We start from the raw sequence: 27,693 nt of genomic DNA, 5'->3' as shown, positions 1-27,693 counted from the left end.
TTTTCAGACTTCCTGACAATGTTCTTTATCGAACTACAGGTCTCAGGGATCAGCATGCAGAGTTTTCTAGTTGGTGATGATCTCAACGGCTGCGCTTTTGTTTATGGATCATTGAGCTTTCTGGACAAAATATTATGCGGACTGGCATTAAGTGTTCTTGAATCATATCAAAGTTAGTATCCACTCATCTTTTCCTCCAACTATTCTTTCACTTCAAAAATTAGTTTTTGTAATTTTCAATGGTGCAATAGTAACTCTCTTCGAAATATTCAGCAGATCGACACTTTTTGTGCATCAACACCCGCATGGTTTTCTAGTAAGATTAGTTCAAGTTCGACTTTGTTGGGCTTAACATTCTTCATTTTTCATGCAGGCTCTACTCCAGAAGTGCGCAACTGTCCTCACTCAAGTTTCCATTTGTCTGTTACCAGATACGGGTTAGGTCTCGTCCCAGCTATTTGTGCATTAGTCGGCGTCTTAGTGACACTAAGCATGAAGCTGCCTGAGCCCACTTTAACTCCTTTGACGGATCCGCTACTGGCGTAAGCTCCCAAGCGCATAAAGATTCAACAACACAAGTTGCAACCATTTTCATCAATCAATGAAATCAAGGTTCTTAGAGTCCCTTTCTAATCCACAATCAGGCACCGAGCAGCTAATTCTTGCTGCAGAACAAAGATTCTTTTCCCTGAGTCGAACATTCCTTATCCGCTGATTTTAATTCTATTTACCGTTCAAAACTGTAAAAGAACCAAATGGATACAAAATCGCATAGCCCAGAACTCTTGATGTACATAGTACAGATGCTTTCTGCATGATGTAACAACATTGGTTCTTGGAGTTGTTTGTTTTAGCTAACGAGCTCTTGATCCAAGGGCAACTCGTTTCGCCAGATCTGTACAAGTCAATTTTTGTTTAGTTACAACATCATCCGGTTGGTTTCGTAGTCTCTTATTCTGCTTGGGATGTTGCTATAACTTTCGTGAAATCAACAATGGATTTGGACGATTTTCATTTTAAGTCGTGTGTGCCTAGATGGGGGATTGTAATAGGTGTATTCTTACTAATATGTTTGTGCTGTAATTGTGGCATTTATGTTGAGAAATGGACAGGAGAGTATGTTCCACCACATTCTTCCGGAATATCTAAGGTTGTTTGGGGACCAGCTTCAGGTGCTGGAAGATATGAACTGCAGCACAAACAAGCAGTCCATACCAGCCACATATGTTATGTTATATGCCACACATAAATTGTAAAATTATATATATTAAAATTAAAAATTTGAAGTGTCCGAATAAAATAAAATTATAAAATTCTATAAAAGATTCGAGAATCGTAATGATCAGTTTTATTAAAAATTATAGTGTTGTATAAAGTTTAACTCATTTAATGTTTTTACTTTATGAAGAATTTAAGGAAAATATAAAAAGTGTAATAATTACGAAATGAAAATGAGTTAAAGGTAAGTTTATTTAAATAATAAAAAATCAGCAACCAAACAAAAATTTAATTAAAAAGCAGATCGACAAATTTCTCTATCTCCCTCGGCTCCACCACACCATCTCTCTCTCTCTCTCTCTCCCCGCTCGCACTCTTTGCGAGTTCTCTCTCTCTCTCTCTCTCTCTCTCTCTCTCCTCCTCTTCCTCTTTTCTCTCTCTGCATATACATACAATTCTACATATCTATCTCCAAACGTTTACAGTTCCTGAATCTTGGCCTAGGGTTAGGTATATCCTGCCGTGGAACCATTTTCTTGAATAGAGGAAAGCGGCACCGTACTGAATAACGGTGGATCTGATTCGAGACGTAGATTAAAGCAAGATGAGCGCGGATCTAGCAGCTGCGAGCACACATGGGAATCTGGACGAGCAGATTGCTCAGCTCATGCAGTGCAAGCCTTTGTCTGAACCTGAGGTTTTCTTCATTCCTTCTTCTTTTCCCCCCCAAGAGTTTCCATATTCTTTGTTTCTATGTTTTTTCGGTTGAGTTTTTACAGATCTGGTAGATGTGATGAATTTGATAATTTCCGAGAAATGTGGCAACCCTTGTTTTCTTTATTTTCTAAATCTTGGTAATGAGTCATTGAAAGTTTTTTATGTTACTTGTTGGGTTTCTTTGGTGATTATGGGAGTTTTCGGTACTGTGATTCATGCATATTACGCGTATGGCTAGGTTATTATTTTCCTGAAAAATAATTCAGAATTTTCCGGGCTTAGAGATTTATGGGAGGAAGTATCAAGTTTGATTGTAATTGGGGGACGGAATGGATTTTTTCTGCTTAATGTTTCTGTTATAATAGGGTGAATGATGAGCTACAATTGTTACATTTATTGGGTTACTGATACAGTTGAGTATCTGTGGATGAGAGAATTGAGAGACTTGCAAGAAAATCCAAGAGAGAGTAGAAAGAGGGAGGGAGACAGAAACTTTTTTTTTTAAGTGCATATACATTATGTGTGTTTGTGTTGTGTCTTGCTGTGGCAATTTTGAGTAAGGCATATCAATTGAACATCTAAGTATTGTTCGCTGCACATTCACACATGCTGTCCACCAGCTTGAGGCTTGCTTAATTCAGAAATACTGTAACATTTTTCTTAATTGTGGCTGATTGATTGAGCCTATTCTCTGCTTCTTTTTTGTGTGTGCATTTGGTGGTTTATTCTTCTTTAAGTGTATTATATGTGGAGATGAAATGGCCATTACAGATTGCAGTGTTCATCATTTTATAATTTTAGGTTAGGGCTTTATGTGAGAAGGCCAAAGAGATACTAATGGATGAAAGTAATGTTCAGGTATGTGTTATGGATCTTCTTTCTTTTTCTTTAATGATAAATATCACTAATTTGTTTATTGTTGAGTGCTAGCTATTCAGAATCAAATTTAATCTCTTAATGTCTTTTGTACACTGTCAACAATACCATAGACGACAACCTCATTTTTAACCATCAAGTTAACAGAAATAGTTATACCTTATTGACTGGTATTGCTTCTGATAAATTCATTAGCTAATGAACTGCTTGCTACCGTGCTTAATGGATGGTGATTAATTAGGCGGAGAGTATTATATGTGGGAAGTGTTGGGGGATGATACATTAACTCAATCTATGTGACAAATACATATAGATAACCTCTCAGGCAGGTGGATTTGGAGGAGAAACTGAACTTGATAACTTTCAGAGCTGAATAGTTTTAGGGCTTGTTTGGTTCTATTAGCTTCTGAGCAACAGAACTGTGTCGAGAAAAAGCAAGTCGCAGTTAAAATAACATCTGCGCAGAGTTTATTTTTCCTGCCATTTCTGTTTTGGCATTGTTACTTAAAGTGGTTCATTAATGCATTGATGCTAAATTCTGGTTTTAATCATTTATTTCATTTGGTATTTTCTTTTTAGTACTAAGTTAGAACTTCTTGTGTCCAAGATTCTATACTGATCTCCTTGTTGCGGTTGCAGCCTGTAAAAAGCCCCGTGACAATTTGTGGTGATATTCATGGCCAATTTCATGATCTTGCCGAACTTTTCCGCATAGGAGGGAAGGTATTATATATTCCTATAACATTCATATGCTTTTGCTTTTCTTTTTCTTTTTTTATAGGGGAAGTGAATTTTCAGTCAAAGGAATGGACTTGGGGATGGACAGTGTCCTGTCGTATGATAACAGGTTGAAATCGAGTAAATGTTTATTTTTGACAATGATGGTCTTAGTCATTAATACATATGCATTGCCTTCTTAAAAATTAAAAGAAATTTGTTTCCTTGTATCTTGCATATTTTATCTTTCTTTTCTTAATGGTTCTAGTTATTACTTACAAGGAGGTTGGACTAACTAGAATAATTGCTTTTAGAGGTCTTTCACATACATGAATTTCTTTTCATTTACTTTCACCATAATTCACCATTGTTCAATTGCTTAAGTATGTTAGATGCAATTTCGGTGTGATTTTTTCTTTGTTTTGCTGACGCTTCCTTCCCTGTTATCTGAATTTTTGAGTATGGCTCTCTTGCTCTCATCTCATGGTATGACATTGTCCCATTTTAATTAGGTAATTTGGTTATGATGGATCACTTTCTTCATATACCAAATTAAACTTGCCTGAGGAAGTTATGGCAATAACAGTATGAATGCCGCCCCCAATTCATCCTGTAACCTTCATAAATTGGATACACTTGTGTATTCTAATAGTATGCGGGGTAGGTTAAGAAGTCTATAGCGGGTCAATAATGTTTTTGTATCTACATCAGGCAGGTTAGTTTTACTTCATTTTCTGTGTAAGATATAGCTTAAGAGTCTCTCTAGATTGGGTATGTGTGACATGGGTTGTACAACTAATCTTTCGTTGTCTGGTAATTTATGTCGGCTAAACTCTGTGTTTACAAATGTTTATAGATTGAAGCATCACCGATGTATAATGTGGTTCCATTTTTTTATTGATAGTGTCCAGATACAAATTATCTATTCATGGGAGATTATGTCGATCGTGGGTACTATTCAGTTGAAACTGTCACTGTAAGTAGAAGAAATATGACGTGATTCTTTTGTTATTATCATTATCTTGCTTGTGAATTTCAGACTGTTGTAGTGGTGCAATTATTTTTGGAATTCATTTCCTGCTTATCTTTTCATTTCTAGTCTTCTGACACTGTCTTACTATTCTGTTCCTTTTTTCCTGGGGTGGGAATGGAGTGGTGGGGTCCGGAATTGGGAAGTGTTTTTCTTGTTCTATGTTACATACAATATTACACTACTTCTTACAATATTTTGTTGAAATTGCACTCGTTAGAGATGTTTATATGCTTATTCTGCAGCTTTTAGTGGCTTTAAAGGTGCGGTATCCTCAACGTATCACAATTCTTAGAGGAAATCATGAAAGTAGACAGGTAATGATTTATTTTTTTAACTTCCATTCATCTTTCCAAAATCTCTACAGAGTGTAAAAAATGCTTTTTCCTTTTTAGTTCCTTGATATTATAGTTCATGCTAGAAAAGTAATTTGTTCTGTTCAAGTTTGTATTATTTCCTGTATGTGCGCAATTTGATTTATTAATCTTAGGCAACATTGCATTACTGCCTGTACAACGTGATGCTAACTGAGATTATGAGCATATTAAATGATGTTAGGTTGGAATTGTGGCTCTTCTTAATTAAAACTTCATTTAGCTCTTGGTAAAATTTGAGACTGCCGACATCCTGCTCCTTTGTAGGAATTTGTGTTATAGATAAAGGCTTCACTGATACACCCAATCGTTTATTTCACAATTGGTTGGCTGTTGTATATGAGGATGTTTTGTTTCCTGATAATTTGTTGTCCCGTCATCATCTCATTTATCTCTTTGCTTCTGTCATTTCCTTACCTTCCATTGGAACTTTGTGATTTGAGGAACTGAAAATCTTTATTGTCCTATTGAGGAGAGTTTTCATTCTTTTAGCTACTCGCTCTTGGTTACTCAATGTAACAGTTGTGGTCTGAGTCTGAGCTGGTGCTTGAAGTGATGGATAGTTTGTTTTATCTTGCAGATCACTCAAGTTTATGGTTTTTATGATGAATGCCTACGGAAGTGAGTTTTTGGGTTCCCTTTTGATCTCTACCAAATTTGTTTTGGTTTTGTGTGGTTTACTTATCTCTCTTATCTGAAATTTCTGGAAAGACTTCCACATAATACTAATTACCTTGATCCGTTTTTTATTATAGGTATGGCAATGCTAGTGTTTGGAAGATATTCACGGATCTATTTGACTATTTCCCACTTACTGCGTTGGTTAGTAGAACTCTCTTATTGATGTTCTTGCATCAGTTTCTTGATGCCATATTTGTTATGAAAAGTTCTTTTCACTGTTTTACTTTAATGTAGTTAAAACGAAATGTTCCCCCCATTTTTGTCCGTTTTACATCACATAGGACCGAAGTGCATGAAAGATATTCTGATCATTGATATTGGCCTTCCTTGATTATTAGGAAAGTAGAAACATATGTAGGAGTTGAGTGTGAAAGTGGTAGTTCATATGCAGCTACATGTTCCTTTCTGTTGCTCGAATTGTTCTACTCATGTTAGGTGTATCGTGCATGCAAGTAAGTTAATGCTGGGATATCAATCTTTCTGTAGGTTGAATCGGAAATATTTTGTCTGCATGGTGGATTGTCTCCCTCTATTGAAACACTTGATAATATAAGGAACTTTGATCGCGTTCAAGAAGTTCCCCATGAAGGTCCGATGTGTGATCTGTTGTGGTCTGATCCCGATGATCGTTGTGGTTGGGGTATCTCCCCCCGGGGTGCTGGGTACACTTTCGGCCAGGTAATTGTCTACTTGTTGAAGGTTCTTTTCTTCTGTTCTTCATTTCAAGTTTCAACCTTGAATATGCATTCTAATCCTCCTTGTATTCCAGGATATATCTGAGCAATTCAACCACACCAACAGCTTGAAGCTAATTGCTCGAGCCCATCAGCTGGTTATGGAAGGATATAACTGGGCCCATGTAATTATTGCAATTCTAGATGTGAAGACCTTATAGTTTTTATATTTCCATCAGTAGAAAATGTTTGTTCATGTGTGGTGTTACTTTTACCACAGGAACAAAAGGTCGTCACTATTTTTAGTGCACCAAATTATTGTTATCGCTGTGGGAATATGGCATCTATTTTGGAAGTTGATGATTGCAGAGAGCATACCTTTATCCAGGTTTTGCCTCGCTCACTGAGTCTGCCATGTCCCATCTTTTTCGTTTTTCCTGTTTCAAAGAGTTATTCTGAGTAACTCAGTTTTGAATTTTACTATAGAACAATATGCCATTGTGGTGGTTGATTGATGATGCACCTTATGATTACATAATTGCAGTTTGAGCCAGCTCCAAGGAGAGGAGAACCTGATGTTACTCGGAGGACACCTGACTATTTCTTGTAGAGCTGACAGTTGTAGACTCTTTTGCCTGCATGAAGTGTCAGTTTGAGGTTCTTACATGTTGATTCCTGAGATTCGAGCTTCACATTACTAGGCCTTTTGAAGGTGGTACGAGTGCGAAGAGGCATGTGAAATAGTTAAGGCCCCCTTTTCTAAGTTATATTCTAACCGATTGTAGGGTTTAGAGTTCGGGAAGTTGGTCTAGGGGATGCTTTTGTGTATCATGTTCTATAATTTTTTTGATGTTTTTGGTTGTTTCCCCTTTTTCTTCTAATAATTTTTCTCTTTATTTTCCTTTCAATCACTGTCATTATGTGGAAAGGTTTGGTTGAAGTAATGATGAACTTACATTCGTTACTCAAATCGCTTTCTGAAGTAAAATGCTGATTTCATTCTTGTTGAGGGATCCTATTGCTTAAGGCCCTCTTGTTGGTGACTGGTTATTTCTTGTAGTGCCCAGAAATTGGAATTGATGATTATCAGTCGGGCCCTTAAAAGTCTTTTATCTGCTATTACATGCACATTTAGAGATTTGACAATTAGTTTATGGACAATGATAATTTTTAACGCATCTGACATGTGGATGCCAGTTGCCAGAGAAGCTTATTGATGATTAGGATCTATTTTAAACATGAGTAAGAAGGTTTTGTGGCTGCACTATTTCGTGTGAACTGCTAATTAGTTCTGTGATCTTGTTTATCATGGGCAATGGGTGAATGCTCGTTCTTAAACTAATGAGCCTCAGCCTCTGCATCTGGTGCTCGGACTAGTTGTGTCCGCACTAAATGTTGGGTACTTGGGTGCAAATAAAGAGAGGAGAGCTTTTACATAGCAATCCCATCCAGAATGTGTTCATTTATTTACGTTTCTTGTGGGTCTTCATCACTTTCTCACCCCTTGTTTTCATAATTTGGTATCCTTTTCAGTTTCTTAGTGAGTGCGTGTTATGCCGAACAGAAAAAGTGGATCACTTTCGTTGCTCTTTCTTCAATGTATTTTACATTTAGGTGGTATTTACGGTGAGGGCAAATTTTAGCATCAGGCCCCGATTTCTGTTGGACATTCTTCTGTTGATGCTGAGTGGTCCCTTCTGTCGGTACTTTGACAAGCCTCTGTCTTTAGATTCTACCGCAAGGGTCTGCATGGATTCCCTGCATTCCCATGTTTCTACAGGAGAAACTAAAATTATTTAGATTGGTCTACATAGAATTTTGCTCTATTAGAGCAAAATGAACAAGCCAACACCCCCCCCCCCCCCCCCCCCCCCCCCCCCACCAAGTGAGGATTCCAAATCTCATGTATGGTGCGTGAATTCCAAAACCCTTATAACTGCAACTGAAAGTCATAGGCTCCGGAAAAGATAATGTTTACTACAAGGGTTATGGATGAATTGGAATTATAATCCAATATATCTCATGTTTGTCACCAATGCTTGTGGGTTGTAACTTTAGACGTTTACTATCAAATACTTACAGCCGGCCTGATTTGATTCGGGTAGCCTCAGGCCGAATGACATGCAATTTTAGTCAAATGTGCATTGGGGATTTATTCTTGTCCCTGGTGGATGACGGGACGCGGAGCTGTGTTGGAGGAGGGTCGCTGGGGTTGTGAGTGGGAGGGAGTTGGGAGTTAGTCCTGTACAAAAGAAGTTCAATTCCCATAAAAACGTACCTTATAATTCAAATTTTATATTCATTTGACCAACATGACATGAATGGAAGGCCGAGGTGGTCACATTGCTATACGTGTTCTGATTCCCTGCCATCATCCCATCCAAGAATTTCACATCATAAACTATTCACTGCGCAGAGAAAGGTCCCATCATACAATACAAGACAACTTCACTCACACATTCTGCTGCCGCTTCCCACTCTCATTCATATGAATTTTAAAGAAAAAATATTTAAGGTTTATGTAAAGTTTCAGAATCTTGTCCAACTCTAGTGATATTTTGTTGTATTAGCTTGGCAAAAACCTCGTCATCTGTGCCCATCCCATTGTTGTTGTTCTTGTTGCCCATACCTGCAACTCTCTGCCACCTCCAAACCACATCGCAACCTGACACGTGTCTCTGAACGACCCCTCCATTGCCTTTTTGAGATTCCCCTCAACTGCCCTTTTGCAGTTTCAGTCTTGGCCGTCTTCTTGAGAACTAATTAAATGCTGTGTAAGTGTGAATTAATTCAGTTGACAAGCATTTATTATTTATTTCTCCTGTTGCCCACTTTGCAAATGGCTTCTCTTACCCCCGGCACACTGGACAAGCTCTTGCATAAGGATTTCAAGGTGGCCGGTGAACACCGCTCTGCTCTTCTCCAGGCATGTGTTTTTGAACTTTTGTACCATCTCAATGAAGATCATCAGCTTCTCTCTTGTACTAGCTTTCTTGGGTGTTTCTCAATAAAGTTTGGTTTTTTTCGTGTTTCTTCTGCGTTTGGGATGGAGAGATTTCAGGTTTATGGTTTGAGTAAGGATCATTAGTAGTGTATTCTGATTAATGGGCTGTTGTAGACTGTGACATTTGTGTGCTTTAAGCATGAGTGTTACTTTTGGTCTTGAATATTTCTTCTCTGTCATTCATTCTTTGTTGTCACAATTTTGACATGCAAGAAAGTTCTTTTTTTCTTGTAAAGGTTATTAGCATTGTTCCGTCACTGGAAGATGACCCATGGAAGAGCAGGGGATACTTTTTGAGGGTTTCAGATTCGGTTCACTCAGCTTATGTATCAGTATCAGATGGAGATGTGGAGTTGATATTGAGTGACAAGATCCAACTAGGCCAGTTCATCCATGTAACTTGGCTAGACTCGGGCTCCCCTGTTCCGGTGCTTCGGGGTCTAAAACCCATCCCCAAGAGACGGCCCTGTGTGGGTGAACCAAAGGATTTGATATCCAGCGATTTTCTGAATTCTAAGAAGGTGGAAGCAAAGGTGAAGTCCAAAGGAAAGCTGAAGAAAGTGGTGGGAAATGAAGAGGGGAATGTTAGAAGAATTTCTTTGGGAAATGGAAAGCTAGGAGGTTTGGGGAGCAGAAGATTGAGTTTGGATTCATCCCGGAAAGGATGGGATAGGAGTCCTCAAAGTAGAAATGGTGGTAGAGATGAAAAGTCTAAAACGAAAGATAATTTGTCAAGCTTAGTATCCGTAAGTTTATCATTTTAGCATAATGCAAGTGGGTGTAGATCTTTAGCTGTTTGTTTTTAAGTCGCTCTCTTTGTATATATTCGCATAATTTGATCTAGTTCTACTGTTGAAAGGTTGTATCATAAATTGAAGAGAAATACAAAGTGAAGTATTGAAGCATATTTACAATCCTTCATTAACACAGGCATGAAACTTGATACATGCAGCAAATCACGTGTGTCGATGCATGATAATGTCATACTTGTTTGCAGGTTGTCACTAATAAGGTCTTCCCCCATGATTCACCAAAGGGTTCAAGCATTTCACCTCTTACAAGCAAGAACGTTATAGTCTCACCAAATCATCTGTCAAAGCCTATTATCAAGAACTTGAAATCATCAGATGATGGTATTTTTCCTAGCCATTTCAATAAAGTGGCTCTCAGTGCTAAAAACTGGTCTGACTCAAAGATCTTGTGGAATTCACTTCCTTCCACCATCTGTGACCTTGGAAAGGTACATTGCACAAACACTTCAATGCAAATAATTGTATGCTTTATCATCTATCAGTTCCCAGTCTATAGTTTCATGATGTTTTTCAGGAAGTTAGAAGCTATAGGAATGTTTCGTTCGTCTCTGCAGTTCGTGCACTAGAAGAAGTATCTGTATATGATGGTGTCCTTCAGTGCATGAGGTACATAATTCTCTTCCTCTTTTTTGTTTGGTGTTAGTGTTTAAAATACAATGTCCACGATTGTGAACGGAGGATATAAATTTTGTGCCATTCTTACTTTGTGGTATGGAAACTAACTGGGGAGTCCACTGCTGTTTGATCTTAAGTGTTGAGTAATCTTAAGCAACTAAAGTTCACAGAATATGTCGGTTGCCTTCTACTCCAATACATTTTTATGCACAGAATTAAGAAGTGAATTCTCTCTTTCTTGTTTGAACTCGTGTAGTGTTAGTATCAGTCTCCAAGAACTTGTAGCACTTCAAGGTTGTCAGCTAACATTCATGTGCTTATGTGTAGTATGTTTGCAGAACTACGCGAGTCATCTGAGAAAGAGGCAGAGGCATCCGGTCCATTAATAGAACAATTTTTGAAGCTTCACGAGAGCATGAAGAAAGCTGCTATAGTTGTTAGTTCTCTGATAAATATGGAGACTTCTGCAAGAGACAGCAACAATTGCAGTTCTCGATTCTCAGAATCAGGGAAGTGCCTCAGTCCTGCAAGTAAAAATGCTTCATTATGGGTTCAAGCTGCAGTCCAGACCGATCTTTCCAAATTCTCCCTCTATGCAAAAGAAGAAGAAAAGGGCATCTCTAATTGTGAAAAGCGTCATTATGTTGTGATAGAAAACACACCAGTGAAAGTCGAGACAGAGAACCATTCACCTGATAACAAGAAAAACAGCATCAACCATGCCTCGAGTAAATCAGTTCCAAAGGTGAAAGAATTGTCATCTCATTCAAGACGGCATCTTTCCAATACAAAAGGAACAATTGCTGGACTGGAAACATGGTCAGAAGGCTCGGGATGGAGCCATGTCGCTGATTTAGCACAAAAGTTGCTCTCGTCATCACGTGCCTGGTTCTTGGATTATTTGGAAGATTCTCTAAATAATGGATTCAGACTGAAGAGCAAAGAAGATACTTCTCAGATCACAGTCCTTCTTGGGCAGCTTAAAAGGGTTAACCAGTGGTTGGACGAGGCATTCCAAGAAGATGGTAGAGCTGATGAGAGAATAAACAGTTTGAAAAAGAAGCTATACAGATTTCTACTTAACCATGTCGATTCTGCAGTTCCTCGCAGGTAGTTTAATTTCTACACAATACCTAGTTATAATGGTAGTAATCTGTCCAGTCCCTAGATTCTTGACTGCATTCATGACATTCAGAGAGGTAGCTTTTTCATAGTCTTGGATGCTCTTTCAGCAAAAGTGTAAGGACTCATACCCTGAGGATAATTTAGATGTTGCATTAATTTCTTATGAAGTTTAGTCTCTTGATTTCTCTCTCTCTGTCCCTCTCTTACATCTCAAGAATACTTGTTATACGAATCAGAAAAATTAAACTTGTAAATCTGTCTATGATCTTTTCCTTTTTACTTTGAAAAGTTTGCAGGTCTTGAGACGTTGCGTCCAAGATTTCTCATCTGCCAAATGAATTTTTTAGAATAGACAAATGTATGCATAACAAAGTCCTAACAGTCAATGAGTTAACAAATGGACAGAAATCGAGTCATGATTTCTGAATCCCGTTGTTGATCCCTTTGGTGCCTTCTCAGCAGCAGAAATTGCAGCATTAGCAGCACCTTTGGACAATGCTTTCATTCCCTTGCAGGATTTCATATGTGCATGCAGTTTCTCTGGCTTGAATGGCTTCCCACATTGTCTGTCACCAAAACATCATCAGCATCAATCCGGGGTTATAACATAGTAAGCCAAGGACGTTTCTTTCATTATTGCTGTTTCTAGGAAGCCACACATCTCTTGAAATCAATGATAACTATGGAAAATCATGGTCGGTCTCAGACATCAGACTTGCAGATTCAATTCCACTAAAGCTCCCTTTATTAGATCAAGTCACTATCGTATCGGGGCTATCTAAGTAGGTTCTCGGTAAGGATTTTGAGTTTCAAAATGATCACCATCCTTCAAGTATGAGACCCACACATGAATCCTATACAAATGAAAAGGGTGTGATATTCCAAAATTAAAAATCTTGGGACTCACCAAGAACAACCCCTGCAAAATCAATGGCTGTGATTCTCCCCAAACCTTAGATTCCGACCTATGAAGAAAGACAACATATTTATGCAGTGTGCCTTGTTAAGAATGAGTAAATTTACATTAGAAAACCCAGGCCCTAATAGAATTGTGTTAACATTGATCCAGTGAAGGTCAACTAATTTTCAGGTGGTTGCATACTACGAATCTTTTATTCCTGGATTCTTCTTCACCAGAACTTGACCACATTAAAATTTAGCATCATTGCATGTACCCCATCTGTGTATCATGACCCCAATTACATCATCAGAACCAACAAACTCTGCTGTCTGAATTATTCTTCATTAAAGACAAACTGATATTTTCCTCTACCATTTAATCACAAGCAAAAAAGACCAAAAAAAGACGAAAAATGTTTGATCAACTTACGAGCAAGTTGGCCCGTTAACTGGCTTGTATGCAGCAGAAGTTGCTCTTTGGTCCCTTACTTCACTCTTGTTCTTTGCTGAATCCTTCGGCCCATCAAAGCCCTTCCAACTACAATTTTCAAGAATTACACCATTACTCATCATCACCACAACTAATAATTCACATCAAAACTGTGGTGTCTTTTTATATTTATCAAGAAACTGTCTCGTTCCTCAATGGTATCTTACGACTGTACATCTTAAATCATCATACCATACGACTAGTAGCTAACTAATTCTCAGTCTTGTTATCATCATACATAAATATGAACTTCCCTGTCTTAGAGAAAATGGTAAGAAATTTTTACCTTCCAGTCCATTGTTGTTGTACCCAATGGGGAGTTTGGAGTACCCTCTGAGACCCTCCAAGTCCATCCCTCTTGCAAATCTGTGCTGAATGAACACTACTGGCATCACTAGCACACATGTTCAAGAAAGTTGGCCTGTTCTGCTTGTTGATCGCCACCACAGCTGAGTCATTGGTTTCCACAGCACCACAACTGATCAAGTTTCGGAATATGTGTGATGCTCCATTGGAATAGCTCTTGCTCTTCGTGAACTGAGGCTCTGACGATGGAATCTTGGATGCATCAGCAGCCGTCGATGTTGTTGTAATATTCTCATTGATGGTAACTTTGCTGCTCCTCTTCTTGTTCTTCTGACCGAAAGTAGGGGACGGATGGTCTGTTCTGTTGTCTGGATTTTCATGTTTGGTTGTGTCTGAATTCTTCTCCATTTCGGGCTTCCCAGAGTCATCTGTCAATGTGGATGTGTCTGAGCTGAAAGTTGGGGACTCTTCTTCGATTTCAGACGATGATTTTGTTGATACATACATCGATGTCTCTGATGAATTATGGCTGTGGCTATCTTCTTTGCCTATGGTTTTCTGTTTTTCTTGGAGGGGTGTTTGATGTTTTTGCTTCACAACCTTTTCCTCAGCTGCTGTTTTGTGAGAAAATGAAATTAATCTCAATTGTGGAACAAAATCCTCCTCTGAGATTACAACATAGTACTTAGAATCTCTGAGTTTTCAATGTCTGAGATGTATAAGGTTGGTGAGAAGAACTATAGTAGTAGTAAATAGTTTTTTACCTTTAATGTTAGAAGAGGAAATCTCTGATCCTTTGAGGACATATTCATTGTCTGATATTGGTGTAATGAGATCATCATCCAGCAAGTCTTGCCATACATAACCTGTCTTGTACCTTCTGCACTGACCGACGGGCAAAAATTAATACAAAATCTTAAATTTGAACAATATGGGATGATCTCCATGGAACGAAGCTTGGATCAAATGAAAACTACAAACTCTGGCGAAAATTTCTATGTTAGAAATGTAATAAATACCTTTTATACGACCAAGAAAATGATTCGGGCATGTCCTTCCCTCGTAACTCCCCCAACCATCTCTTGACGTCTGCATCATAGATACATATCAGACACACGCACGCATTCAGACACAATGACGTAGAAAAACATGCCAATTAGAACAGTGCATACACAAACCTCGTAGTCGGACACCATTCCTAGAGAGATGATGGACTCGAACAAGATGAGGGTGTTCGATACGGCCCTTCCGACTAAGAAAATAGACAATGTGAAGCCTCCTGACTTGTGCACCACCCTGTGCTTCCATTAACCTTCTTACAAACAGGAAACAGGAAACAGGCAACAAACAAAACAAAAGTAGCTCCTTTTTAGGCTGAATAAAACAAGTATTGTTCAAATTATATATCACATAGTTTTTGGTAAAAGAACAAGAACAAGAACAAAAGATCAAACAGGTGAAACCCAAGAAAGAAACCTTTGTTCCATGCCGGCCTGCTCTAACAAAAAGGCCAAAACATGGGAGAAGTTCAACCAAGTTGTCTGATTAAAAAAAAACAATCATGCATGGATGTATGTTGTTCTTCTACACGACTTCATGGAAAAGAATAGAAACAACACAAATTTTCGACAATCATGATTATGTAATATGTACATATATTCATCGGATGAAGAGAGCTTTTACCGTATAATAATGGTATTCTAATCTGCTTTTCTGAAGCACACACACATATACACAGAATGAGTGTGAGTGGTTAGTTATATATATATATATATATAAATGTGGGGAGGGGGGTTTAATTATATATATTTATATTTTTGGATTAGATCTGTAACTATAACAGACTATAAAAAGGGTAAATTTGGTCTACCCCAAGATGTTTGTATCTGATTTCGGGGGATATTGTTATGGCTATGCATATATATTTGGCAGCTTTTGACCAACTTTTTTTAAGCTGCATTGCCCAAAGAAGTACTTTTTTTTTTTTCTTGTGCATGCATCATTTTGCAATGATTTAGTAATATAAAAATGGTAATAAATTAGATTATATTTCGTGGGTAGGTTTAATCTTGGCCTTTTTTTTTAAATTGCTTGCGTCTTTTTATGGAAAAAATATGATTTCATGTATACATATTTATTGAGTTTGATGCGTTTGTAGTTTCCATAATTAAGTAATAAAGACTAGCGGGAAAGTTATGTGTACGAGTAGTTCAAGAGAAAGTTGAAACTATTCAACGTCAAAACTGAATTAATTTTAGAAAAAGTGATTATCATATTTGCAATAATGATTATTGAAATTTGCACTTGAAATGTACATTTTGACCACTCAATCGTAGGGCCAAACAGAAGCTATATATATTGGCACTGGCAATTTAATTAAGAAGATAATCATAATTTGACTTTAAATTGAGCAAAAAAATAGAAAAATGACTTGAAATTGCCATGTGTATTGCACGTGACCATGCACTGGTTCTTAAACATCATGTCATCCATTTACTCCAATCTCGTACAAGTTACCGTTGATGATAGATAAACAAAAATAGTGAGATGATCGACGTATACTCCATTTAAAAAATATTGAATGCAGCACGAATTTAATCCATTTAGTCCACCGTAAATTCAGGACAACATGAATTTACATGCACAACTTACACAAAATGAGGCTAATTTTCCTATGATTCATGCCATAATTCTTGCATTTGATTTCATTCTCTCCATCTCTCTTTCTCCTCCAACATATACCTAATTAGTCTTTATCTAAATATCTCTACATTGGTAAAACAAATTTATAACTTCTTTAACTTCCAACACAACCCAACATTTTTCAGTACATAAAGTGATCAGTAACTCATATAAATTAGTTTATTCCTACAACTGAATGCACCAAATATAGCAGTAAATCATATATATCAAAAACATTATGTAGCTCCGAATAACTGTTTACATCTCCTATCAGCACGTATAAATACTACTCATACACAGATATACACACTTATAATCTACAGGTTAAGAATTAAAATAAAACAAAACAGAAATGTCTGTACGTCGTCGGGTACCTGAAAGAAGCTGAAACCTCAAACGAAACATCGATGCTGTCTCAGGGCGAGACCGGAGCATTAGGACATATGTATTCATTCATTCAGACACATATAAGTACAAAAAGAATTAAGCCAAGAATTGGATGTATGTAACATAAATGTTTTGGTTTGGAGTTTGGAGTTTTGGGCAAGAAAATAATGGGACAACAAAGGGTGATAGAGATGTGGGGTACTTGAGCATGATTTATCAACATACCATCTGCCTTAAACATAACTTTCGTTTCTAGTAAAGTTTGATTTAGTTTTATACTACTTAAAATAGTATTTAAAGGTGATGTGATAAGTACCGATCAACAGCTCCACACAGGAAAAAAGTGTTAAAGTTATTGCAATCGTGCATTAAAATTAATTTATAAGCATATGACTGCGGCTGAATAACTGTCTGAAGATGAGGGTTTGGTAATGATTGGTGTTTTTCTGATTAATTGTTTTCACGGTTCTAATTTTGTCAAATAATATTCAATACTTGAAGAGGAAAAAGAAAATGGATTTGCATGATTTGAATTAATAAAAATCAAAATTTGCTTTTAATGAAATATGAATTGCAATAGAAAATTCAATCACTACTCAGAATATTCCCACCCTTGATGCCATTAGATCTGTCCAACATTGTTCAGCTTCAAAGACAGCAACAAATTCACATAATCAAATTTTTATGGCTATTTTGTACTTAAAAACATAGGTAAATCAATCATCAAATTTTCCAAATTCTTGCAGCAGAATCAAGACCTTTCATCACCAATCCAACTGTCTTTCATCTTTGGTCCAGTAGGCCCTTCCTCACCAAGCACTTCCCTGGGAAGACTATTCACAACTTTCTCAAATGCACTCTTCAACTTTCCAGGCAACACCTTCTCAACCTTCCTGATTTCATCCTCAATGCTGTAGCTGATCTTTGGCCCCCATTTTCTTGCATAACTCAGCCACGGGGGCTCGACGTACACCGGCCCCAAGTACTCGGCGTCGACCACCAAAAACTTTGCTCCAGTGTCCATAAAAGACTTGCCCTTAGCACTATCATTCCTTATCCCAATACTCCCATTTCCTTGCAGCACTAGGCCTTGATTCGGGTACGATGCATGGCCGTGCAACGATGAGTAGGCCACTGGTTTGTTGCCGTTCTCGAACTCCAAGTCCACTGCATCGGCCCAAAGCCCTTTACTATGCTGAGAAAAATACATGCTCTTTAGCTCCCCATTGAAGTTGCTGATTCTTAGTGTGACATGCTCCCAATCACCAACATGCTCCCCAATTTTGCCTAAGGAAATGTTGAAGAACTCAACTTTTGCCCTTGCAGGGCCATTGAAAGGGTAAAACAGCCATATTGCTACATCAGTGAATGTCCCACCAAACATTGGCTTCACATGCAAATAAGCATATGCATCTGCTAAGTCCCCTTTTTTGACTCTCTCTTTAGCTGCACTGTCTATAGGAAGATCAATCCAATATGCATCATCATTCGGACCTCCTTGGGGAAGATTAGAGCCAGCCGGGTCGATCGGGACGGGATTCGACTCATCGCCTTTTGTGTACAGTAGTGCACCGTTTTCAAAGAACCATGCAACTGAAGAAGGAAAGTACTCTTCATCAGGGTGGAAATATATGTGTGGAGAGTAAGCCTGAACCAGGGCCTTAATCTGATCTTGATTAGGCATGGAATTATGATTGCCATTAGCATTTTTTAAACAGGGCAAGTCCAAACTAGTCCCATTCTTTTCAGCTACAAATGTGCCTGTGGGAACCCCCACAGCTTGAATTCCCCTGTTTCTTGGTCTTGAGCTATATATACTGATGCCATTTGTGCTAACATCCTTTCCCAGCCCCCAAATCCAGGTGTTGTTCTCATTGGAATCCGTGAAATCCAAGCGAACACACCGGATTTTGTCAAGGGCCGGCTTCTCAGGCGAGCTCGTGATGACATGTCCAATGGCCTTATAGCCATCAGGGGGAGTTGGCAGCCAGATGTAGGCTACCCCGTCTTGCTTAATTTTCAAAGACTCACTGCTCCAAACAAGAGAGTAATCAGTTGGTGGCTTCAGGGCACCACCCAACGGGTCGTTGGTTGCATCTTTTCCTGCAAGAACCCAACCAAATAAAGGCTTGTTGTTTGGTTGCCCGTAGCAACCAAGCATAAAGAATCCATCAGGTAGTGGAGACGGCTCAAAAAACGTCGCCCCATGATTGTCCGGTCCGCCTTCTTGTGTAGCCCAAACTTTGGCGAAAGTCGATACTTGACATACTTCCAGCCCTCCTAGATCAATAATCCCACTTGCAAAACCTCCACCTGAACAACAAAACACAAAATTCAAACCGGAAACAGTTGGATACAAGAAAACGTCTAGCACGAAAAACGCAACCTTAAGTATAGTAGAATGACGAACCTGCAGGCCACGAGGGGAGTGGAGAGGGAAGTCTGAACAAGGTTTCAATGGGAAGAGGCTTCTTAGTTTTCTTGAAAACATTAGAACTCTTAAGAGAAACGCTGATTCGATTCCCCATAGTTGAAGCCAATGAAACAGTAGTATAACTATTGAACACAAGATTGTGTAATGGATTGGACAAGAAGTATATTCTGATGGACACTAGAATTAGAAGTACCAAAAACCAGCAGGCAAGCAAGAACCCTTTATAATAGTTTTACATTTCGTGCAATTAAGGTATAAACCCTCTAATGAATTTGAGTTTTCCAATGCTTTAAGAACATGTTTTCCTCAGTTTTGATGAATTCAGACATCACTTTTCTTCTACACAATGCCCTCTTTTTTTCATTTTCCTGTTGCAGTTGCTATTTTTTGCTATGTATGCATCAACTAAAATTTTAAAATGAATAACAATTAGCAGTCATTTTGTGGTGCTGAATTTCTGGGGTGGTTGAGCCAGAAACATTTGAAAAACATTATGTTACTAGCATGCTTTGCATTTGGTTGGAAACTTATTGCAATTATGGTATGTCATAATTGTATCATCAAGAAATGGTGTATACTTTGTCAATACATGTCTATTCATCAATATACAGTCCTAGTGGGATCAAGTAAATGTGTATGCTACAATAACAATAGTGTGCTGTGAATTTCTATATTAGTCTTTTAAGGAAAAAGCTATACCTGGTGCATGTAGGACGTATTTTTATAGACATGTTTGAGTTGTACAATTTCACGTGAATTATTGATATAACTTTAATTTGATAATTATATTGAATTTTTACATACTCGGGTTTGAATCATATCAATATACGCCGTTCTCCAATATACCTAAGATATATATTTTTGCACATAACGTTTATGATTATAATGTGTAGGACATGGTTGATTGACTATATTTGGGTGTGTTGTGATGTTCTTCGTTTGCTTTATCCGCTCGATAATTTGTCCTTTTCATTACAGAGGGAGATGGTTGTTACATTGCATGTGTTGTCTAATCAATAACTTCTAACTACTTTGTGTAAATTATTCACACTTGACAATTAATGTACGGGCTAAAGTGACAAGGACATTATGAAGTAATCAGAATTAAGAGGGATATATAGAAACTCTATAGTTATCATTCGTGTGTTTTTCTTTTTTTGGTCAGAAATCAAGCAATTACTTTATTTAAGAATGCCTAGTGATAGCGGTTGGGGTCGTCTTACCGCAACGATCCTTTGTGTCGAGCAGGCCTAAAATCAACAATAAATATAGGAGATGTTGGGGTTACTCCTAGTACAGTTACTTTGTATTGTCCGAATCGAGGACGATTTCAAAATTAAATAGTTGTATAAATGTAACAATCAATCAACTATGCAAAATATACCTAAATAATCTATTTGGGCTATTTATGAGCAATTTCCAATATAAGATATCACGTACCACTCTTTTAAGCGTTCAAAATACGATCAGATCAAACAGGATTAATCCGATTGAATTAGTATAAAAAGACACAGTCCCTAAAATTTATTTAAACATATGAACCATATCAAGGACGTAAACAAAACATTTGATTATTTTTACCCATATCAATAGTGTCAGCTTGAATGGCATAAAATTATAAAACGTTATAGATGTTGTCATGCCAAATTCTTGGATCAATATTTCAAATAATTTATTATTTATTAAGTATTAACCATTTAAATAACATGATACTATATATATAAATAGGTGTTAATTATTGAAAATAAATGCATGGTTGAAATTGATGCATTTATTGATCGATTTAACTAAGGAATGATTCCTTTGTTTGCTTTACTTGTGGGGGTGGTGTCGTAGTTGATTCAAGTTTTGATTTCTTTCTGTTGCTTTGTCGTCATATTGGCACCTCCATTCCATTTCCATACTTGCGAATGTGACGTGGGGACGATCATTCCTTTGGAGTATGGTACAAGGTTTTCTACGTATTCATCTGGGCTGCCAACCCACATACGATCATACTATTAAACTAAAATTAATAATTTATATGGATAATTACACTTTTCTCTCCTAAAATTTGGTGTAATTATATATAAATTTCTTGTAGTTTGAAAAATACATCTAGCACTGCTTTCGTTTAACAAATAAGTCCATTCGTTAGTTGAAATTCACTGAATTTGTTGATATTAAACAAAAAAAAAAAATGAATGTGAATTGATATTTATTTTCGATTGACTTATTACTAACGTATTGTAAGCCAAACAAAACTTTTTCAACTAAACTACCCTTATGACGTTGAAGATATACATCCTCACATGCATTAATACATAAAGGCATATGAAGGTAATTTTGGTTGTAAAATGATTTATTTAACCTGTAATATATCAGTAATAAATCTATCGAAGGTAAATATAGATTCTTCTTCATTTTTTTTGTTAATATCAGCAAATTCGACGAATTTTGACTAACGGAGGGACTTATTTATTAGACGAAAGCAAACTTTAAGAATGTCAAATATAATTTGTCAAACTACAAAAAATTTATATATAAATACATTAAATTTAAGGAATAAGAGTGTAATTAGCCCTAATTCATATCTCATGTCATGTGAATTCCAAACAGGCCCAAAATGCTGATGGATGGGTAAATGGGGTGATCTGCATACCACAGCCCAAAATGAAAATGGCCTATATTCTTCATACTCTCTACCACGGATATAATTAACAACAAACTATTATTTTCCATGTATTCGCATCTTTAAAATAAATTGAATTTATATTTTTGTGTTTATTTTTCAATATATATTTTTTCCTTGTTCCCTTCCATTTCAAAAAGAAAAAAAGTCATTACAACCAAGGATGTCTTAATTTAGTAACTAAGATTGAGGGTTTATGAATAAGTTAGAGTTCATGGATCCAAATCTCATCGAACCCATAGTTACGTATTTCACCTCATGTGAATTTATTATAATTTATTTTAAAAATTCATTATTTTATTTTAATTTTGACTTGTATATATATAATCATTATCAAAATATGAAGCCAATTCTGAAGCATACAATTGTGGGCATCTCATAATTGGACAAAGATGTCTGATTTCCCTAAGTCCCATCCCATTAGGATATTTGGCGGCTAAAAGTCTGAAACCACCTCTCCTCTCCTTGTACTGCACATTTGTCACTTCCCTCCTCGCCTTTGCCGGCCATCTCAGAGGATGGATTTTTTTTTTAAATTCTTATTATATTATATTATTTTAAATAAAATAAATAATAATATTTGTATATATATTTAAATACAATTTGATCATAATAAATAAATTATACTATCAATATTATTATATTGATCATATAATTTATAATTATTATATTTTTATAATATAATAAATATAATACATTTATCATATAATTAATTTAAATTTCGTCCGATCCGGACAAAAATTTCTAATTTTTGGAAATGACTGTGAGCTTTGTATAAGGGTCTTAGTGTGGATGATTTGGACAAGAGAGAAAGCCAACGCAAATTCTGCGCCAACTGCAAACCTCCAAATCATAAGCAAACAAAGGACTACTGCCCAAACCAATCATATTTTAGTCTTACGCTTAACATTGACTTATGATAAATAAATTTGTCCGAATTCTGTCAAACATGTGGGTATTTATTTTATTTAGATAAATTTATTTTTAATTTATTATAATATAACTTTATTACTTTAATTAAAAAAATTACTACTAAGCAACATCGTAACTACCCAATTTTACATTAATTTCACACTGCGTACGCTAAGCGTTAACGTTATGCATTAAAACTCTATTTGAACAGAGTGGCTTTGGCATTTTAAGAGTCCCAAAGATCAAATTATTACCCTTTCAAATATATTCATATAGAAATTATGTCTATTTTATTACATATGAATTATGAGTAACATATTACTAGTGGAAATACTAAGATACATTTTAGTAACTATAACTCATATGGCAACAACAAACATTTTACATATTTTAAATGACATTTAAATCTAATTAAATTTCGAATGGACTTTTAATAAAATCAAAACGAAAAATATTAGTACCAATCTTGACCTGAATTCACATGTTATTGTCAATGATCATTGTATGGGCTTCGATTATAATATTTTGATGCTCGAATTAGTAATTTTATGTCTTAAATTATCAACAGATTATGCAAATCATAGTGAATAATAAAGTGACAAAGTCATATAGATGATATAAATATCCACTGAAATCTTAACCTCAATCGCTAAATAATATTTTAATTTACTCAAAATTGAAATATTTTAAACTTGAATTCAACATATAAATACACATACCATATAGTCTAAAACAGTCATAACTGCAATTGACATAACATCATCCTCAACATGGGTTGTAGTATTATTACTTTCCCTTCATTTTCTCATCTCTTCATCTCCACACTTCTTCTCCTTACAACGTTGTACATCACTCCTCAAATCTCAGCCGTCCGATACCCCATCGACGTCTGGCCAAAGCCCACCACATTCCACTGGCCACAGCCACAGGCAATCACTCTCTCCCCGGAGTTCACTATATCCGCTCCCCCCCACAGCTACCTAACCCCCGCCGTCCACCGCTACCTCCGCCAGATCCTGACGGAGCACCACCTCCCCCTCGTCACCCCACTTCTCAATCTGACTGGGGGGCCCCCGCTCACCACGCTCACCATCATCATCTCCGACGCCGCTGCTCCGCTGACCCACGGCGTGGACGAGTCGTACTCCCTCACCGTCCCCTCCACCGGAGCCTCCGCCGTGCTAAACGCCGAAACCCCATGGGGCGCGATGCGCGGGCTGGAGACGTTCTCGCAGCTGGTGTATGCAAAGCCGGCGAGGGTGGCTTGCGGGTTGTACATTTCCGACGGGCCACTGTTTCCGCACAGGGGAATCATGCTCGATACCGCCAGGAACTATTACGGTGTTGAGGATTTGCTGCGGCTGATTAGGACGATCAGTATGAACAAATTGAACGTTTTCCATTGGCATATTACGGATTCCCATTCGTTTCCGCTGGTGGTGCCGTCGGAGCCCGAGATGGCGGCGAAAGGGGCGTACGGCGAGGACATGAAGTACACGGCGGCGGACGTGAAGAGGGTGGTGGAATATGGGATGGAGCATGGAGTTAGAGTTGTGCCCGAGATTGATATGCCTGGTCAGTTGATTAAACACTGCCTCTTACCTAAGTTATGAATTTGTAATTTTTTTATGTAATCTTCATGTCTAACTGTCCGACAGGTTTATATGACTTATACGAAACTATATATTAAACTATTTGAACGGAATTTTTGTTATCGTTCCAACATTCCTTTGTCTTGTATTGAGTGTTTACATATGACTTTGGACAATGCAAACTAGAAATCCAAATTTTGGTTCCAAGAGCTCTGAATTTTCAGAGTTTTAATCTGCATAGAACAATCTTGGCAGGTTTAGTTTCATCTCCAAGTTTACTATTCTGCGAAGGAATTCAATATTCACATTATTTGTCACGTGCGTTTTTGCAGCACACACTGGATCATGGGCTGAAGCTTACCCTGAGATTGTCACCTGTGCTAACAAGTTCTGGTGGCCTGCAGATGCCGAATGGACCGATCGGCTGGCTGCCGAGCCAGGAACCGGACAACTGAATCCCTTAAACCCCAAGACCTATGAAGTTGTCAAAAATGTTGTCCGTGATGCTGTTTCCATGTTTCCTGACCAATTTTATCACGCGGGAGCTGATGAGATCACTCCAAACTGCTGGAAAATCGACCCTTCCATTCAAACTTTTCTTTCCAATAATGGAACTCTCAGTCAGATTCTTGAAATGTTTATAAATTCGACATTACCTTACATCATATCTCTGAATCGTACAGTGATCTACTGGGAGGATGTTTTGTTGAACGCTGATGTCAATGTGCCCTCTTCCTTGCTCCCTCGCGAAAATGTCATTCTCCAATCTTGGAACAATGGACCGAATAACACAAAGAGGATTGTCGATTCTGGATATCGTGCAATTGTTTCGTCATCGGATTTCTATTACTTGGACTGTGGGCATGGGGATTTTACAGGAAATAACAGTCTATACAATATGCCGCCTGGTTCTGATCAAGGAAATGGTGGATCGTGGTGTGGACCCTTTAAAACATGGCAAACCATTTACAACTATGATATAACTTACGGATTGACTGAGGCAGAGGCAAAGCTGGTAATAGGAGGGGAGGTGGCGTTATGGTCCGAGCAAGCTGACTCAACCGTTATGGATTCACGGATCTGGCCAAGAGCTTCAGCAATGGCTGAAGCGTTATGGTCAGGGAATCGAGATGAAACGGGAAAGAAGAGATTTGCGGAGGCTACAGATAGGTTGAATGAGTGGAGATACAGAATGGTAACACGGGGAATAGGTGCTGAACCTATTCAGCCGCTCTGGTGTATCAAGAATCCAGGCATGTGTAACACGGTCCATTTAGCTTAATTGATTTATCCTGTCATCTTCAATTATTTTCGGTCCGATTTTAGCGTCGGAAACAAAAGTGGTTGAGATATTTATTGGTGGAATGATAGAAGTTCAAGTCATTCTTCTTTTGCAAATGTTCTGAATTCTTGTTTGTAAGCATGATTTCCTATTGATCCCTTTTACCTTAAGTAAAAGATCTTCGGATATGATGTCTCGTGTCTTGTCAGAAGGATTCTTGAGTTATCCGTTGATTGCCAATGCAAATCTGTTTTTATCGTGGTACTGTTAACTACCAAAATCATCGAAATTAAAACTATCATTGTTTGTGCTGTTATCTGAGCAAGAGTTTTTCCACATGAACAGAAAAACGTTATGTTCGTTTGCTCAGATATTTTCTCACTCGATTGTCCTACTCCTACAGCATCAGACAAACTTTACAGACTTCAAAACAATCTCGGCTACAAGGAGCTCACTTGCTGCTTTGTCATAGAAAACATTTCTGTTCAAGCTTGCAAGCATACCGTTTGATTCTTACTAATTCGGGTAATCATGAAAGCGTATGCATGGTTATCCTGGAACCCGTAATCCTAAAACCTGATAAGGATAATCAGACCACACAACCAGGAAAAGACATGAAGTCGAATGCAGCCATGAAGACATGAAGTAATCCCCGTTGAAGTCTTAAACCACTGATCTTTCCACCTCTTGGCCTCAAACCCAAACTTTATACATAATTCACTACGAAATCAAATTTGGAAACACTTAACATACTTATCTGGAGTGCATTGATTTCCCAGCCTCCAACTAAAATCTTTTGCTTCCTTTTTATTGCCAACAGATATCTCAGGATCAAATATAGTTAATTAGCCTCCCTCCTATAAATCCACAACCATTTCAAGTTTCACCTGCATCAATCTTTCTCCTAACTCCTATTAGTTCTAAACTTTCAACCATGGGACCATCTTTAAGTCCTACAGTTCGTTTCATCACTGCAACTTTAATGATCGTACTCTTGCTAGCACACACTTCAGATGCTGCAGTAACATGCAGCGACGTCGTCAAGAACCTGAGGCCCCTGGGTTAGCTACCTGAGGAGTCAGAGTGGGAAACCATCGTCCTCTTGCTGTTGCTGGTATCAGGACTTGCATCCATGACCAGAGCCCCAGCAGACCGCTTGCTGCTGCCTCCAGAGTGCTGTCAAGAAAATGAATCCCAAGCCAGAACTTTCAAAGTCTTCCAGGGAACTGCAGGATCTCTTTGCCGTTTGCTTTTTCTCCCACAGTTGATTGCTCCAAGTACTACTCATTAGTTTTTTTTTATTTATCTTTGGTATATCAGCATGGTCTTATTTGCAAGTAATTGACATGAACTCAACTAGTTTCTCTTTTCGTTCCTTAATTATTCTTCTTTGCAGGGCATTAGACTAACAGCTGATTCATCCATGTCCGTGGTGTTGATATACATGTTTTCTATGTGAGATCAATGAAGCAGGACTCGTCTAAGCTCGTATCATTTCCACTTCAATAAAATGCAAGTTTCTTGTGTTCTTTGAGCGCGTCCGTTGGTCTGTGGACAGATCCTCAGTGTTGTCAAATGTGTGCTTGTTAACTTACTGTCATGGTCTACTTGAGTTCGATCTGGTTCATGTTTGTTGATTACTTTTGTTCCATAAATGCAATGACATGCTTCTATGTTCTGCAGTTGAACCAGTTGGGATTTTATCAATGAGATCACACTTCGTATTTATCCATGCCAGTTTTTCAAACATTTGGAGAGAGAGCCTTAACACAATTCTCAAACCATTAGGATGGAAACTCTGCCTGTGATCATAATTTCATACCTTAAATAATCACCCAGTTTGTGAGAATCACTTAAAACAATTTTACATTGAAGGCAAGAAGAAAGAAAAAAAGGAACAAGCGGGCATGTTTCTTCGATTCAAGAAACTTCACCACCACCACAACTCACTCTCCTACCTCATGTATGATCGAATATGGATACATTGACTCAAGAAACTTTCACAACCATCAACACTAACTCGCTCACCTACCTTACATGAATATGAATATCGATACAGACAAAAACCCTCTAACATACATACATAACAAACGAATAATTCACATGCATGCATCGTTTACACGACCAAACAACCTGTCCTAAGAAAAGTTTATTTTCCACTTTGGGAGGAAAGAAAAGCAAATCAGAAAAATAA

At 37.6% G+C, this 27,693-nt stretch overlaps 6 protein-coding genes across 10 annotated transcripts in view; 4 read left to right on the top strand and 2 right to left on the bottom strand.

The window, feature by feature from the left end:
* The window catches only part of LOC105168469 (major facilitator superfamily domain-containing protein 12-like), a 6,796-nt gene extending 5,850 nt beyond the window's left edge, over positions 1-946 (top strand). The window contains exons 12-13 of the mRNA XM_011088568.2: positions 40-172; positions 374-946. Of these exons, the coding sequence (XP_011086870.1) occupies positions 40-172; positions 374-546 (306 nt within the window). The 3' untranslated portion in view covers positions 547-946. The remainder of the gene's footprint in view (positions 1-39; positions 173-373) is intronic.
* On the top strand, positions 1,549-7,404 carry LOC105168462 (serine/threonine-protein phosphatase PP2A-2 catalytic subunit). The gene is made up of 11 exons (XM_011088557.2): positions 1,549-1,915; positions 2,737-2,793; positions 3,451-3,534; positions 4,433-4,504; positions 4,804-4,875; positions 5,513-5,553; positions 5,688-5,754; positions 6,100-6,291; positions 6,383-6,472; positions 6,568-6,675; positions 6,832-7,404. Exons 1-11 carry the CDS (start codon positions 1,823-1,825, stop codon positions 6,895-6,897), a joined length of 942 nt encoding a protein of 313 aa, XP_011086859.1. The 5' UTR covers positions 1,549-1,822; the 3' UTR covers positions 6,898-7,404.
* LOC105168452 lies at positions 8,505-11,901 on the top strand. Its single transcript, XM_011088545.2, has 5 exons — positions 8,505-9,213; positions 9,528-10,037; positions 10,289-10,531; positions 10,618-10,709; positions 11,046-11,901. The coding sequence occupies exons 1-5, from the start codon at positions 9,055-9,057 to the stop codon at positions 11,830-11,832; spliced, it is 1,791 nt and encodes a 596-aa protein (XP_011086847.1). The 5' UTR covers positions 8,505-9,054; the 3' UTR covers positions 11,833-11,901.
* Positions 11,996-16,686, bottom strand: LOC105168423 (protein UPSTREAM OF FLC). 4 transcript variants are annotated; one of them, XM_011088533.2, is made up of 8 exons: positions 16,596-16,686; positions 14,718-14,851; positions 14,559-14,628; positions 14,304-14,419; positions 13,520-14,153; positions 13,174-13,281; positions 12,751-12,808; positions 11,996-12,409 (listed from the first exon to the last, which is right to left on the bottom strand). In XM_011088533.2, the coding sequence occupies exons 2-8, from the start codon at positions 14,845-14,847 to the stop codon at positions 12,320-12,322; spliced, it is 1,206 nt and encodes a 401-aa protein (XP_011086835.1). In that variant the 5' UTR covers positions 14,848-14,851; positions 16,596-16,686; the 3' UTR covers positions 11,996-12,319. The 4 variants fall into 4 exon arrangements, with proteins under 4 accessions (XP_011086835.1, XP_011086801.1, XP_011086827.1 ...); XM_011088499.2 differs by lacking the exon at positions 12,751-12,808; XM_011088525.2 differs by lacking the exon at positions 12,751-12,808 and having other exon boundaries at positions 13,520-14,150; positions 16,596-16,685.
* Positions 17,202-19,366, bottom strand: LOC105168414. Its single transcript, XM_011088486.2, has 2 exons — positions 19,019-19,366; positions 17,202-18,921 (listed from the first exon to the last, which is right to left on the bottom strand). Exons 1-2 carry the CDS (start codon positions 19,134-19,136, stop codon positions 17,360-17,362), a joined length of 1,680 nt encoding a protein of 559 aa, XP_011086788.1. The 5' UTR covers positions 19,137-19,366; the 3' UTR covers positions 17,202-17,359.
* LOC105168405 (beta-hexosaminidase 2) lies at positions 23,354-25,690 on the top strand. Of its 2 annotated transcripts, none has more exons than XM_020695960.1 (2): positions 23,354-24,200; positions 24,622-25,690. In XM_020695960.1, the coding sequence occupies exons 1-2, from the start codon at positions 23,396-23,398 to the stop codon at positions 25,497-25,499; spliced, it is 1,683 nt and encodes a 560-aa protein (XP_020551619.1). In that variant the 5' UTR covers positions 23,354-23,395; the 3' UTR covers positions 25,500-25,690. The 2 variants fall into 2 exon arrangements, with proteins under 2 accessions (XP_020551619.1, XP_011086777.1); XM_011088475.2 differs by having other exon boundaries at positions 24,550-25,690.

This window comes from Sesamum indicum, linkage group LG1, assembly GCF_000512975.1.
Source record: "Sesamum indicum cultivar Zhongzhi No. 13 linkage group LG1, S_indicum_v1.0, whole genome shotgun sequence".
Lineage (NCBI taxonomy): Eukaryota > Viridiplantae > Streptophyta > Magnoliopsida > Lamiales > Pedaliaceae > Sesamum > Sesamum indicum.
Note: the sequence above shows the minus strand (reverse complement) of the source record. Positions and strands in the feature narration are given on the sequence as shown.